The sequence below is a fragment of the Canis aureus genome, chromosome 19, assembly GCF_053574225.1.
Source record: "Canis aureus isolate CA01 chromosome 19, VMU_Caureus_v.1.0, whole genome shotgun sequence".
Taxonomy (NCBI): Eukaryota; Metazoa; Chordata; class Mammalia; order Carnivora; family Canidae; genus Canis; species Canis aureus.
Window position 1 is genome coordinate 9,278,668 of NC_135629.1, and position 15,579 is coordinate 9,294,246.

The window sequence follows — 15,579 nt, forward strand, 5'->3', positions numbered from 1 at the left end:
GTTTCCATTTTCTCTCTGCATAAACTCCAATTGAATTCCTTGTAATCCTTGATTTATGAAGGAAATTCAGAAAGAGGAATGAGGTGGTTAAGGCAGAACTTAAAACAATTTATTTGTAAAACTGTTACAATCCTAAATTTCTGAGTTTCAAAACTAGCTCCCAAAGCCCAGAATTGTGACTCTTCACAGCACAACAGTCCATGTTTGCCCAGACTGCTAGGTAATGCTACAGTGGAACCCTGAGCTAGGGTCTTGATGATATTAGATAACCTATGAAATATACAATTAAGTTGGTTCAGTAAAGCCCACCCTCCTAATGACAAAACAAGATGCTTCCAGTAAGGAAGGCAGATAGCAGATTTCAAATCCTGAACACAAAATGGGAAGAGGCTAGCAGAGATGGGGAGGGGACATCAGTCTCTCTGTGGTCTAATCGGAGTCTTCACTCTCATCACTATCTTGCTCCTTTTCTCCATCACTTACTTCATCATTTTCAGCATCCTAAGGGGCAAAAGGATAATTAGATATTTTAGGTCATCTGGGTGACCCCATCAAATTATAATACTGCTCCCACAGGATTTATAACTGTACTGTATCATTGTTAAAACCAATGATAGGCATTAAACCGTTCATTTAAAAACAGAATTGGGCAGCCCTGGTGGCTCAGCGGTTTAGCGCCGCCTTCAGCCCAGGGTGTGATCCTGGAGACCTGGGATCGAGTCCCACGTCGGGCTCCCTGCATGGAGCCTGCTTCTCCCTCTGCCTCATTCTCTCTCTCTCTCTGTGTATCTCTAATAAATAAATAAAATCTTAAAAAAAAAAAACGGAATTGAAACTCACCCATTTTTCTTGTATCATGACCATGAGGGAGGCCAGTGTCATACTGACCTACAACATTCTGCAACTGGACCAAATTCACATGATTTTTATAAATAACCCATGGGGATCCCTGGGTGGCGCAGCGGTTTGGCGCCTGCCTTTGGCCCAGGGAGTGATTCTGGAGACCCAGGATCGAATCCCACATCGGGCTCCCGGTGCATGGAGCCTGCTTCTCCCTCTGCCTATGTCTCTGCCTCTCTCTCTCTCTCTCTCTCTCTGTGACTATCATAAAAAAAAAAAAAAAAAAAAAAACCCATGGTCTTTCATCTCTACTGCATGTGTTTGACACAGAATTAAGCAGGTATTCAATACAGAATGAAATATTTGCTAAATTAAGAATTCTGGTGTATCTCAATAGGAATTCAGCATACAATTCGTTGGTATGCAACTCTAATCTGGAAGGTTTCCTTAGCTGAAAGTACCAAACTAACAGGATATCGTCTGCTTCAAAAAATTTTTATGAGAACAAGGCAGAAGTATACTATTTAAATAATAAAAGTTTTTTTTTTTAGAAATATGTTTTTTTTTTATTTTTTTTTATTTATGATAGTCACACAGAGAGAGAGAGAGAGAGAGAGAGAGAGAGGCAGAGACACAGGCAGAGGGAGAAACAGGCTCCATGCACCGGGAGCCCGATGTGGGATTCGATCCCGGGTCTCCAGGATCGCGCCCTGGGCCAAAGGCAGGCGCCAAACCGCTGCGCCACCCAGGGATCCCATAAAAGTTTTTTCATGCTAAATTATCTCTCTGCATTAGCCTCGAATTGCATCATAGAGAGACTTCATAACAGGGGCTCTGAAATCTGAGCTTCTTGGTGTCCAAAACCCACCTGAATTGTAAGAACACTTTATAAACATACACATTTTTCTTCAGCTTTCTTTAAAGTCCTGAAAGTATATGTGGTAGCCCAGAAAAGAATAAGGACCCCTGCTCTTACTATAGTCCTTAGTAACTGAAGCTTTTGATTCTGTGCTTTAGCTTTCACCAACTGCATTCATATTTCTATTTTATATATTCAAGCAACATAATTAAATGTTTTAACTCATTCTTCTCGGCATTCAGAGAACACTTGACCTCTTCTCCCCTCTCAAATGGTTTCAGATATGAATTTTTAAAAAATTTTATTTATTTATTCAGGAGAGACACAGAGAAGAGAGGCAGAGAGATAGGCAGAGGGAGAAGCAGGCTCCCTGAAGGGAGCCCAATGTAAGACTCGATCCCAGAACCCCGAGATCATGCCCTGAGCCAAAGGCAGATGCTCAACAATTGAGCCACCCAGGTGCCCTTCAGATATGAATTTAATATGAATAATGAAAGGGAATTCTTAACTCTATAACATGCCACAACTTGAGATACTCTTCTGGCCCCCACAGAGTTTATATAAAAACATGTTTTTCTTGAGAGAATAGAGATGGGCATAGAGGTCTTTGATTATAAACATAAGCAATGGGAGGGGTCCCTGGATGGCTCAGGTGGAAGAGCATGCAAATTGATCTCTGGGTCGTGAGTTCGAGCCCCATGTTGGTTGTGGAGATTACTAAAATAAATAAACTTTAAAAAAAAAAAAAAGCATAAGTAGCAAAAGTTCTGTGCTTTCTACTGACTCAGAATAATTAACAAAATGAAACAGTCGACTACACACTCCGGGGCCTTATGCAGAAATACCTCTGTTGTTTTGCTCTTGGAGACCTGAGATGCGGTATCATCCTCACTCTCCTCGGCTGCACTTTCCTGGGAGTTCTGGGATATAATCTCTTCACCCTACATGTGAATGGGCCAAGACAAATGGTGGGTTATAATGACTTATTTAGGGTCTCAAGGTGAGAAAGGCTTAGCTTATAGGCAATAGAAAAGATGACATTCTAGCCATTCAAGCATGGTCAAACATGGAGACCAACCTGTGATCTAGCATCTAGAGAAGTGGTCATCAACCCTAGGTTTCTAAGATATGTGTGGCTCTAATATGTAGTTTTACAAAAAGCCCATTGTTGTATTCTAATATCATACTACATTTTACAAGGCCAGGATATTGGTGACTCTTTCAGTAAATGTTGAATATGGTTTTGAAATTTCACAAATACCTTAAAGTGTATTACCACCAACACACCAACTACAAATGACCATGTAGAGACTGAAAGACAGTACATAAAGTGGTTTAAGAACATCAGCTTTGCATCATTTCTGTTTGGATTCAAACCCTGGCACTTATTGCTGAATGACTTTAGGTAAGTTAACCTCTCTAAGCTTTATTTTTCCATGGAAACAACAGTATTGTTTTATTATAGTATTTTGTTTAATAGTATTGTAGAAGTTTTAGTATCTCATAAAGCAAATGTGAAAAAAGAAACTCTCTGGAGTGCTATTCTTTTCATATACAAGATTATAAACTCCTCAGGTATTGTAAACAAGAAGGACTTGGACCCTATATGAAAATTTCTAGAACTCAAAGCAGTACTATAAGCAATACAAGATTTTGGCCAGATAGTTGAAAGACCTTAGAAATGTTTATTTGTTAAAATGAGGCAGAGAACAATTTCAGGAATAAGACAGAGTGCTTTAGAAAAAGACCCAAAATAATTTTTTAAAAAGTTTGTCCATATAAATAAATGTTATTATGAATCTACCCTCAGTACTTACAGAAGCCCACTCTGGCTAGGAGAGAGGTTTTATTGATCTGGCTCTTCTATCTCTGAGGCCTTGTTATTAGTGGCATATTTTGGTGCCTTTGCTGGCTAAGGGGTGGAACCCCTGACTTAAGGCCATAAGCAATGTGTCCTAATTTTAAGAGCTAAATAGCCACAGCCTGAAAAGAAAAGCAGTCTTATTGGGAGAAAAGGCTTAGTTGACCTCCTTGATATATCTTCTGATGCTTTCACAAAGAGTGGGAGTAGACTCTCTTGGGCAGGGCCCTAGGCTTACCTGCAAGTCCCGATTTTTGAGGTTGCCCAGCCAGAAAGCCTCTCTGCAATTATTGAAGATAAGCATGGCTTTCACTCTGCAAACTAAAAGCTCCAGGGTCTTTTTAAGCAAAGGCACATGTTTGGTGAGTTTCGTGTCCTGGTGAATCTAGATGGAAACAAATACACCCAACTCATCTGGATTTATTATCATGCTTTCATAGTCCTATACAGAAACTTTTGAATTCTCGATGTCTTGAACACTGAATAAGAGCATAAATCCTCCAAGTATAGGCCAGAGACATGTTCCATTAAACAGTAGCTTGGCAGAGTACTCTGAAGAGAATGGCAGCTCTTCTTCAAGCTAAAAGAGCCTAGAAGACATGCCACCAACACCTTAAGTTCTTCTTCATAATCTCTTATTGACCAATTATCAATAAATTGATCTAAAGTGTTCTTGAACATGTATTATGCTAATATTAAACAACAGAGTACCCCTCTTTAGCCAGGTGTCCTTAAAACTCCACTGTTCAGCAGCTTCTGAAGTTAGGACCAGCAGAGGAAGCAATAGGAACTGAAGAAGAATTTGGTTTGTCCATGACTACAGAGCTCTATGGCTCTGTGCTTCTTCAGACAAAAAGTGACAATGGTTCAACTATAGGAAAAATACCCTAATGGTAAAATGTTCTCACAAGAGACAGATGTGTTCCTTGACAAGTAAGTAGTACAGCTGAAAAGCTCTGAAGATGGCTGCTTTTAGAACCACCTCTTGTCTCTAGCAGAGAATTGTCACTTACATAATATTCCTCCCACCCAGAGTACTTTATAGCAGCAACACATCCACCAACATTCTATCTCTCTCACTAAAGAGAAGCTTCTAAAGGAAAGAGTGCTATGGAGTTTGAGTCAAACTTCAGATGCAGAAACTCTTATCTACATGACTGCCCAATTTCAACTAGCAACTAGGGATCTGACCGCTATGAATTAAACTGCCTTTGGACAGACACAGTTTCAAAAATAGACTCAAGAAGGCTAAAAAAGGAAGAAGGAACTGGAGCCTGTGGATCTCCCAATCACACTGCAGATTAAGCCAACAGACAGCCTGATACCATGATGTGACTTGCTTTCCTTCTTACCTTGGAATGCCCACACAGGTGATGAAGCAGCCTTGTATTCAATTGGAAGGTTTCCAGTAAGCTCAGAACATCTTCCTACAACGAACACAATAATAAATGCCATATTAAATGCTCCCCTTTCATTTTAGATGCAACCAAGGGCTGCAAAGAGGATAAACTACACAGGTTCCAGTTGTGTGTTGGTCATCTCAATTTGGCCCTTGAAGCCAGAGCTAACTAGCTGTCCTCCCCTTTCTCTTTCTAGGTTATGAGGAACCAACCAAATACTATGAGAGTGTCTTGCAAGCTTGCTAAATATGTGTAACAAATCATTATCTTTGTTACTATCCTTATTTCACTACTATAACCCTGGATCTCACTTGGCCAAATAAAACCTCTCAAGACTACCCATTACAGGGGTGCCTGTGTGGCTCAGTCTGACTTCGGCTCAGGTCATGATCTCAGAGTGCTGAGATCGAGCCCCGCACCAGGCTCCCCACTCAGCGGGAAGTCTGCTTGTCTCTCTCCCTCTCCCCCTGCCTTTTCCCCCTGCTCATACTTTCTGTCTCTCTCTCAAATGAATAAAATCTTAAAAAAAAAAAAAAAAAAAAATGAAAAAAAAAAGTCTGCATGTTAAAAAAAAAAAAAAGACTATCCATTACAACAGCAAAGAGTTTATGACACAAATGAGATTATTATTATTCCTGAGGGTAGATCTAGATAAGTGCAAAGGAATAAGCAAATGACACACTGATACATGAGTCCTGGGAGTGCAGTAACACAATAAAATCAAGCTAAAAGGAGTAACCACCCTCAAATCTAGAGTAGAAGTAAAAAGGTGGATTTAATCAGAGTGGGTTTGAAGTTTAGCCTACTTTGGAATATTCAGTCCAATATGGAATCTCTGGTGATAAACTGAAGCAGACCAAAGGAGCCCAAGTAGAACTGTGGCCCAGAACCTGGGTAAAGGAACTATCCCCATTCCCAGTCCAGGAGCCACCATGCACGTATCTTCTGAGTAACTGTATGGAACACATCTTTCTTCTGTGCTCTCAGTTCTTACCCGGTGTTTTCTAAAACTGAAGTCTAGGAGCGGCATACACTGCTTCAGAAATGCTTCCACAAAGAGGCGCCCGTACTGAAGAAGAGAAGAGACACATGGTGATGACCTCTCTTGAGGTCTTCCACGTGAAGGGCCCCTGCCTGAGGTAGCATAGCATCACCTAGCCCAGGGGTTTTATTTTCTTATTTTTAAAAAATAAACTGGGAAGAGTCCAAAAGGTTAATTTGGAGCATGTAAGTTTAATGCAAAAACTAAATGGGCCTGCTAACTAAGCCTCAGAGTTAGGCAAACTTATCTATCCTAGACACAGCCAATAGGCAGAGGCCTTGCCCAGTGTAAGACTGAAGGCATATAAAACAGAGGGGGATCTCAGCTGCCTAAGAACCACTTACTCTCAAAAGGAAAAAATTGTGTAGGGCTGAGGAAGCACATAACCATCTGCCAAATTTACCAATCAGATAAATCACTCACCCATCTCCCGCCCTGGGTCCAGGGCAGAGTAAAGAGGAAGAGAGGATCTTGGGAATAACAAGAATATTGTGCCATCCACTTCGAAGAAACCATAAGGAGCAGGGAAGACATATTTTCCTCATAACATTTCCTAGCTCCTAACCCATCATTAAATCTAGGGCTAATCTGGGCTCTCCCCTTGGGAGAGGAGTTCAGAGTGGCATAGTTGGTTAAGTGTCCAACTATTGATTTCAGCTCAGGTCATGAACTCAGGATCATGAGATCAAGCCCTGTGTTGGGCTCTATGCTGGCTGTGGAGCCTGCTTAAGATCTCTCTTCCTATCCATCTGCCCTTATGCCCTGAGAGAGGCATGCGCTCTCTCTCAAATAAATTTTAAAAAATAAATAAATAAATAAATAAATAAATAAATAAATAAATAAATAAAATAAAATAAAATAAAATAAAATGAGGAATCACCCACCATTCCCTCCTCCCTGTTGCCTGGGAAGGAATGGCAAGGAGTGACTATTGCTCCTGAAGTCAGCAATCCTGAAGCCACTCCTCTAGTTCTAAGACTCAGACCAAAAGTTTTCAAACTTATAGGAAAATTAGCTTCTCCAGTAATCCAATTAGTGTGGGAAAAAGTATCCACTGTCTTTTCTAAACTACCACCTGTTAGGACAGATTCTGAAAACTCTGGCTTGTGGGCAAAGTATTAAACAACTCTTTTCAACTGAGGCCTCTAGAGAGATCCACAGGAAGAATAAATACTAACAAGGGCCAGGTCAATCACTCACCTTCAAACATACATGCAGAACAGGACGACTATCAAACACCTGGAGACACAAAAGACAAGAAACCACAGCTGAGGTCTGCTCCTCTGAGCACCCCAGCCTCTTCCCCATCAGGTCTGCTCCTCTGAGCACCCCCAGCCTCTTCCTCATTGTGTAAAGCACAGCTCTGGATGTTGTAGAGAATTCTAAAATGAAGACGGCATGTCAACAGTTACATTAATTATGAAACAGAATAGTCATCTCCATTACTGACAGGAACAGGGAAGCAAAGATTAAGAAATTGATTCTAGGGCAGCCTGGATGGCTCAGTGGTTTAGCGCCTCCTTCAGCCCAGGGTGTGACCCTGGAGACCCAGGATCAAGTCCCACGTCGGGCTCCCTGCCTGGAGCCTGCTTCTCCCTCTGCCTGTGTCTCTGCCTCTCTCTCTCTGTGTGTCTCTCATGAATGAATAAATAAATAAATATTTTAAAAATAAAAAAAGCGTTAAAAGAAAGAAATTGATTCTAACTCAGGATATTAAGAAGATGGCATTGTATAAGTCCAAATCTTGATGTGAAGCCTTAAGAAAGGTGGATGAGAGGTGGAAAGGAGAGAATGACATTCAGAGCTGGGAGAATAGGTTAGCAAAATCATGGAGTGGGTGAGAACACAGAGTGTGTCTGAGGGATAAAGAAGACATTCAGGGTTGGAAGAAGGTGACAGTGAGAGTGTCCTCAGGCCACAGAGGATCCAAGACAAGGTGAGAGCTATTAAATAGTACTGTAGCACAGACAGGGAAGGAGGAAGAAAGAGAAAGGAAAAGACATTGCCAATGGTGAAAAGAAGGGATTATTCAGGATGGGTAGGGAGGGACAAGGGAAGAAGACAGGTGATAACAGATCCCCAAGGAAGGGTGGGGAAACAGCGAGAGTCCATTTTGGAAGCCAGGACCCTTCTTTTTTTTTTTTTTTCTTCCAGGACCCTTCTTGATTTCAGTTTCGGTAGTTAACTAATGAGGTGGGTCAAGGAGCCTGCACACTCACCTTTATGAGGTTGATGAGGATACTGAAGTCTCGAACAGCCATGTTCCAGTAGAGGAGCTTTTCTTCATGAATCTGGAGGCAAAGAAATATACAGGCACTTTGGAACCAGCCAAGTACTTCTCTTACTGTATTTCCACTAATCCATGGGTTTTGGATTACACAGCTATTCAGAGATTAATTTAAGCCAATTATTCTCTCAAAGAGATGTTACTAGTGCACCCACAAGATGGTTCTGAGGCCTACCTATGGTGCTTTATAGAGAGTTTCTAAAGACTCTTTTTCAGTAACTTCCAGGTAGGAAAAAGCCTCTGCAATATACCTAATCCTCCCTCAAACTGGAAGGAAAGGAAATTAAGCCAGGAACTCTCTGAAGAAGAATCCTGGATCTCTCTAACTCAAGGGCAATAGCTTAGAAGAAACCCTGGACCTAAGAACTAGAAGATGCAGCAGCTTCTTAGTAACCAGGTCTACCTCTTGTGGTGGGAGTATCTGACCCACCTGTTGTGAGTCTGCTGCTGTGCCAGCCTGAAGACCCTTTACTGTCTTCTCTAGTTCAGCCATCATCACACGGAAGAAAATGACAAAGGATTGCCTAGAAGAGGGGAAAACATGCATGCTCACATAACAATAACTGGTTAGAAAGAACTTCCTAGGAAGAAGCCAAGGCACCAAAAGTCATTTCCTTCCCTACCTCTCTGAATTGCCTTTCACTAGGGTCCACTGTAAAAGGATGGGGGAATGGAAAGGATTCACAAAGGAGCCCCTGAAGATGGCCTGTCAAACAATGGAATTAACTTTATAAAGGGAGGCGGTGTGGTGGCATGGAAGGAGCGTGAGGTAGTGGTCAGAAGATCCAAGTTCAAGTTCCTAGTTCCATACTTATTCTCTGTGTAAGTTTGAATAGGTTCCCTCTCTAACGCTTATTTTCCTCATTAGTACATCAAGGATAATGATACTTACCTCACAGAATCACTGAAAGGACTGAATGACATAAACAATATGAAAGTGCTATAAACTTTGTATGAGGAAAAAAACCACTGAGATGTACATGATCACATACAACTATCACTTTACTCTAAAGGTGGTTAAAATATTAGATAGTCTCACTTTAAAGGATGAAAGTACTAACGTGAGATGTTCGGTGACTAAATATCCACTATCTTTGAAGACTCTACTGAAAATTCATTCCTTACAAAGATCCTTTTACATGGGTTGGCTGAGAGCCCCTTGGAAAGAATGCACAGTAGGCATTCTGTGTGTTGAATGAATGACTGTACCTAGCATCTGTATCCAAATTAAATGAAGGTAAGGTAGTTATCTGGAAACTACATACATAGGACAGTGTGATTCTAATCAGGGGAAAAACTGGAGGAGAGAACTCTCTTACCTTGTCAGGGTAGGGAACATCGAAGAAGATGCATCTTTAGGAGAATTAATCAGTTCTGGGACACCAACCCCAGCAATCTCCTCTATGGCCTTCAGAACACTGTCTGTATGCTCCAGGTAAACACTGCATTGAGAGCAATAGGAGTATAAACACATATTACAGAATTCCTAAATCAAAATTTCTTTTTTAAGATCTTACCAGGTACTTAGCTTGCTCTTTCTTTTCTTTTCTTTTCCTTTCTTTCTTTATGTAAAATGATTTTATTTACTTATTTAGAAAGAGCACATGCAGGGATACACATGCAAGCAGGGAGAGGGGCAGATGGAGAGGGAGAAGAGAATCTCATCTCTCCAAGAGGGAGAGAGAGACAGCACGCATGCACACATGAGAAGGGGTAGGGGCAAAGGGAGAGGGAGAAGCAGACTCCCAGCTGAGCAGGAAGCCCAACTTAGGGCTTGATCCCAGGACCCTGGGATCATGACCTGAGCCGAAGGCAGATGCTAAACCCAATGTGTCACCCAGGCGCCCCTACTGACATTTATTTTTAATAAAATGAAGATTCCAAATAATTATCAGGAGATAAAGGAAATGATGTTTCAACTGGAAATATAGTTAGACACTTCGGAAGTAATGGATGTCTTAAATATATAATAGGCAACAAATAATTACCTAATTCTGATTAACAAAGCAAAATACAACCAGAGACTCCTCCATTTCCTCCAGCTAGTCAGGAACTAGCTGACAGTATAAAACAGAACCAGAGGATCTTACAATCCGCATGTTCCAAATTCTGTTCATTTATTAACTTGTTTTATTTTTCTATTCAAGCATAATTAACATATATTAGTTTCGGGTGTATAATACAGTGATACAACTTTTGTTAATTTCAAACCTACTTCATTGTTTTCAAGTTCCCCCAACCATGGCAATTTTTCAGTCTTTGGCCAGGCAAGAGATCCCAACAGTGGCAAAATGGACTGTTTGGCTCATGGAAAGAAACTGAGCCTCTCACCTGAGCAAAGTATGGAGCTGTTCAGTAGGAATGCTACTCTTCTCTTTCTCCCCACTTGGCCACACCCGACAGAGGAACTGTTTGGCCAACGAAGCTGTTGAAGAAACAAAAAAAATGCATCTCATAAATGGAAAATTGACTATACTCTTGTTTTTCAGGCTTTTGGGGGATGACTAATGATCAAAAGGATTATATTTTTTTAATATTTATTCTGAAGTTCCTTGGCTGACAATTTGAAAAAGGCTGCCATGGGTTCCTGCTCCATTGGGTCCTTCTACCAGAGATAAACCTATCTGTCTAAGACCCAATGCATCCCATCATTTCACCCTGTCCTGACATACACACAAACATGAACTGAACACACACTGCTGGGCAGTAGGAAAACCAATCTAGCTTCTCCTGGGCAGACAAATAAGCCATGGCCATCTTAGAGATTCACACCAAACGCCCCCTCCCCTTTTAATCAACAGGAAGTAATAAAAGGTTTGTTTTGCATTTTCTTCTTGATTTCTATGTGTGCTGCCAATTGGAATATATAATCAGTCAGTTGCATTCAAAGAGCTATGACAAAAGATAAAGATCAAGAATGGAGCCCAGACTTTCTTGACACTTAATCAAATCTTGATTTCTCCTTTCTCCCATTTTATTAATCTAGCAGTTTGTATCTCTTTTTGTCAAATGTCTCAGATTAAAAAAAAAAAAAAAAAAAAAGACATGAATAAACAGAAGCCAAACAGAAAATTACCTAGCCAAATGAATTAACCAAACTCAAACTAAGCAGTATCAGCAGAGATCAGCTATAGTTCCCTCTGGGAAAATATCCTTCTTAATATGGCAAGAGGGCACATGCACAGTTATGTGGGGTTTTACATATAAATACAAAAGGTCTTATTAGGAAGCCCTAAATTTACAAGCTTGAGTTACTAATTCAATTCATGAAGAAAAAAAGATCTGGGCCCATCACCAATTTTTTCTTTTTTCTGAGTAGGAGCTGTAGATTTCTCCAAAATGACCATCAAAAGTCTGATGAGATAAAGAGCACACTGGAAATTGGGAATACTGTGAGAGAAATTCTGCAAGTAATTGAAGCTTTGGCTGTAAAGGAAAAAAAAAAAAAAGAAAAAGAAAAAGATAAGTATTAGAGACAGGTCTAAATTCACAAATTGTCCAAGTTCACTTGTGTATTTATTGATCTAATCAGAATCCTCCACATTTTCAGGTACTTTTGTGACCACCTTCTTTCAAGACCCTGAAAGAGAACTGTACCCTTGTATGAAGCAAGCCAGGGCAGAACAGAGCTCAAGGGCTGGAATGTTGGCCTTGAAGGGATCATGTACCCCAAGATATCCATATAGGTGTCCATGCCATGCTTACATGAGCAACCCTAGACAAATTATTTGCTCCTAAGGCCTAAGGCAACAAAATGAGAATAAAATTTAAATTCTAGGTTTATAGGACAAGTGAAAGCAAATTATAAGAGAAACCAGTGCATTTAATAAGTGTACCATATATGGTCAGCTTTCAATGCACTGAAATAATAGGAGATAGGGAGTCATAATCCAAAATTGTAGTTGAAATAAAACTAGGGTGTACTCTTCTTACTGATAATGGGAAGGAGGTCAAACAAATTTAAAAGCATTATATTTAAAATGAAGTAAATAAAGGCTTGCCCTATAAGTAGGGATGATAAGCATTGATTGCAGACCCAGAGACAGTGTAGAGGAAGTGAGAGAAAGTTGAAATCACTCTGATTGAAGCTGGGATAGAGGCTGGGAGCCATGCCTCTTAGATCTCCTCCTCACATCCCTCTTCTACTGCCTTGCCCTCAGCGTAGGCTAATCTTTTGAGACTGGGGGGAAATCAGTGGTAACTACTGCTACCTAATTATCTGACCCTACTGAGAGACAGAGTAGGTTCCTGGATAACCAAGAGTTGACTAGAGGTCACTAGTGTTTTCAATATCATTACCTGAAAAGGTCAACTACAGGATGCAGGATGCACAAAGATTTAGTAGGATTTGTTCAATGGTTTCTAATGTTTCAGGATTTATCTAAATATATAGATGAAAAAGCTCATATGACTGACGAAAAGTAGTTGAAAACATCAATTTCCCTCACAACTACAGAGACACCCAAGTGATTTCCAATACCTCTTGCTAATTTTATTTTATTTTTTGAGACAACACTCTGGGATATTTAGTCTGACCCACCTGAGCAATTCGTCCAAGGACTGGTCAGGCTCTCCTTGCTTCAGTCGGTTGGTAAGGACCTCGAGGGCTGAGTACAATAAATTATAATTTTCAAGCTGAAAAAATCCATTCCTAAGGGAAAGTCAGGGTAAGATGATTGAGCTTACTTATAGGAAAATTGCTTGGACAGCATTTGAAGATCCTGGCCTCCAGGCTATAACATCAGTAAGTCAATGGAGAAAAAAGGAGAACTAGAGCACTGTAAGTACCCAGGTACCCAATTTAGTTATAGCTCTGAGACTCACACTACAAGGTGAAGTGCACCTGAAACAGTGTTTCTTTAAGGACCTAACAGTCCTCATAAGTTTATTTTCAGGGGAAAAAAACTATCTTTTATTTGTTACATTTTAGAGAAGTCTCAGCCTTCCTCTCCAGAAAAAAAACAGAAATAATTTCGTTGATTGTTAAATCAGTATCAATTCCATAGAAAGTTCTCAGTAAAAAAAAACTTACTTCTTCTATAAGTCTTGATAATTCTTTTTTTTTTTTTTAAGATTTTTATTTATTTATTTGAGAGAGAGAGACCGTGCATGAGCAGGGGGAGAAGGAGAAGCAGACTCCCCACTGAGCAGGGAGCCTGATGTGGGGCTCAATCCCAGGACCCAGGTAGCAGGACCTGAGCTGAAGACAGACAGACACTTACCGACTGAACCACCCAGACACCCCGACCATTCTATCTTCAGATTATCGTTCCTACTGTCCCTTCCTTCCCAAGTTCAAGCCATCATTCTAAGCCAGGCCCTTATCATTATCATTATCATCATCATCATCACATATGTAGATCACTGAGACACCTTTTGATTGGTCTTTTTCATCCCTTTCCAATCTGTCCTACACACAGTTGTCAAAAAGAGTTTCCTAAAACACTGATTTCATTATACCTTGGCTCTAATTATAAAACTCCAGAATTGCTTTTCTGTACAACATTCAAACTTTTCTGACCTTCAAGGCCCAGCACAATCTAAGCCCCTAGATTATCTACTCCTATAGAAATATCTCCATATCACCAGTGGTAGTTCTGCCTTTCCATAGATGTATTCTGAGGGCCTATTATAGCTCAGGTTTTGGGGAGGAACAGCTTTATTAAGATAGAACTGACCTACAACTGCATACAAACTGCATGTATTTAAAATGTTTATGAGTTTGATCAGGTGACATAATATAAACCCACAAAATAATCACTGCAATGGAAATAATGAACATATCCACTATGCCCAGGAGTTTCCTTATATTCTTTTGAAATCCATCCTTCACTCCATCTTTCTGCCCAGTGATAGGCAGCCACTGATCTGTTTTCATCACTATGAAGTTAAATGTTTTTTTCTTAGAGTTCTGTGTAAGTGGAATCAAATGCTATGTACTCATACAATTTTGCTTTCTATTCAGTATAATTCTTCTCTTCATCTATATTGCTGTGTATAGTATTTCATCATAAGAAAATCTGTTTATACATTTACTAGTTGATAGACATTTGTTTCTAGTTTGGGATTATTACAAATAAAGCTGCTATAAACATTCATGCATAAGATTTTGTATAGACATATACTTTCATTTCTCCTGAGTAAATACCTAGCAGAATGGCTATGTTGTATGGTAAGTGTATGTTTAACTTCTTAAGGAAATGGTAAACCGCTTCAAAAGTGTGTGCACCGGGATGCCTAGGTGGCTCGGTGGTTGAGCGTCTGCCTTTGGCTCCAGGCGTGATCCTGGAATCTCGGAATCGAGTCCCACATGGGGCTTCCTGCATGGAGTCTGCTTCTCTCTCTGCCTGTTTCTGCCTCTCTCTGTGTGTCTCTCATGAATAAATAAATAAATGTTTAAAAACAAAAACAAAAAATAAAAGTGTGTGCACCATTTTACATGTCCACCAGCAGCATATGAGAGTTCCAAGTGTCCCATGTCCTCACCAATATGGTCAGGTAATTCTTCATGATTTAGCCATGCTGTAATTTTAACTTGGAATTCCTTAATAACTAATACTATTAAATATCTTTGCATGTATTTATTTGCCATCTGTGTATCTCCTTGATGAGATGTCTGATCAAATCTCTTGCCAGGCACTGTTTTTAAGTACTGGGGATACAATAATGATTGGTTGTAGCTCCCATGAAGCTCATGGTCTAGCAAAGAAGACAGATGAACAAGTAATTACAATAAAATGTGGTAAGTCTTATTGTAAGAAGATATCAGAGTATTAGGAGAAAACAGGGAGTTAGAGGGGTAGGTAGGAGGCTTACCTGTCCTACAGGTCAGAGAAGATGCTCCTGAGGAGTTGAAGTTTAAATCCAGTTCTCAGAGATAAGTTAGAAAAAACTGGTGATCAAGAAGCAGATCCAGGTAGAAGAATGAAGATGTGTGAAAAGTCTTTCAGTGAAAGCAATATAGAGTACTGAAATTAATTCAACATAGCTGGAGGGCAGAATGTAAGACTATGAGTGGAAGAGCAGGTGTGAGATAACAAAAGGCCTTAGAAGCTAGGTAAAAAGTTTGAGCTCAAGAAAAATCTAAGGACAACTAGAACCAAAACTGGGATGGAATAAGACTGACTTTGCATTGGGAAGACCACTGACTGCTGTGTGAAGAAAGGACTGAGGGAGGGCAACTGGAAACTATAAAACTAATCTAGTCCAGGCAAGGAATGAGGGGAGTCTCAAAGCAGTGCAGCAGGAGAGGAACAGGCTATTTAGAAGTTATTTAAAAGATAAAATTAA

At 40.1% G+C, this 15,579-nt stretch overlaps 1 protein-coding gene across 6 annotated transcripts in view; it reads right to left on the bottom strand.

Annotated features, from left to right (window-relative positions):
• Positions 1–87: 87 nt before the first annotated feature.
• The window catches only part of FANCD2 (FA complementation group D2), a 57,802-nt gene continuing 42,310 nt past the window's right edge, over positions 88–15,579 (bottom strand). For all 6 annotated transcript variants that reach the window (XM_077857835.1, XM_077857830.1, XM_077857832.1 and 3 more), the window contains exons 33-44: positions 12,830–12,940; positions 11,585–11,715; positions 10,621–10,714; positions 9,609–9,731; positions 8,720–8,813; positions 8,222–8,293; positions 7,203–7,241; positions 5,955–6,029; positions 4,913–4,987; positions 3,799–3,945; positions 2,545–2,640; positions 88–501 (exon numbers count right to left, since the gene is read on the bottom strand). In XM_077857835.1, coding sequence (XP_077713961.1) covers positions 430–501; positions 2,545–2,640; positions 3,799–3,945; positions 4,913–4,987; positions 5,955–6,029; positions 7,203–7,241; positions 8,222–8,293; positions 8,720–8,813; positions 9,609–9,731; positions 10,621–10,714; positions 11,585–11,715; positions 12,830–12,940 — 1,129 coding nt within the window. In that variant the 3' untranslated portion in view covers positions 88–429. The remainder of the gene's footprint in view (positions 502–2,544; positions 2,641–3,798; positions 3,946–4,912; positions 4,988–5,954; positions 6,030–7,202; positions 7,242–8,221; positions 8,294–8,719; positions 8,814–9,608; positions 9,732–10,620; positions 10,715–11,584; positions 11,716–12,829; positions 12,941–15,579) is intronic.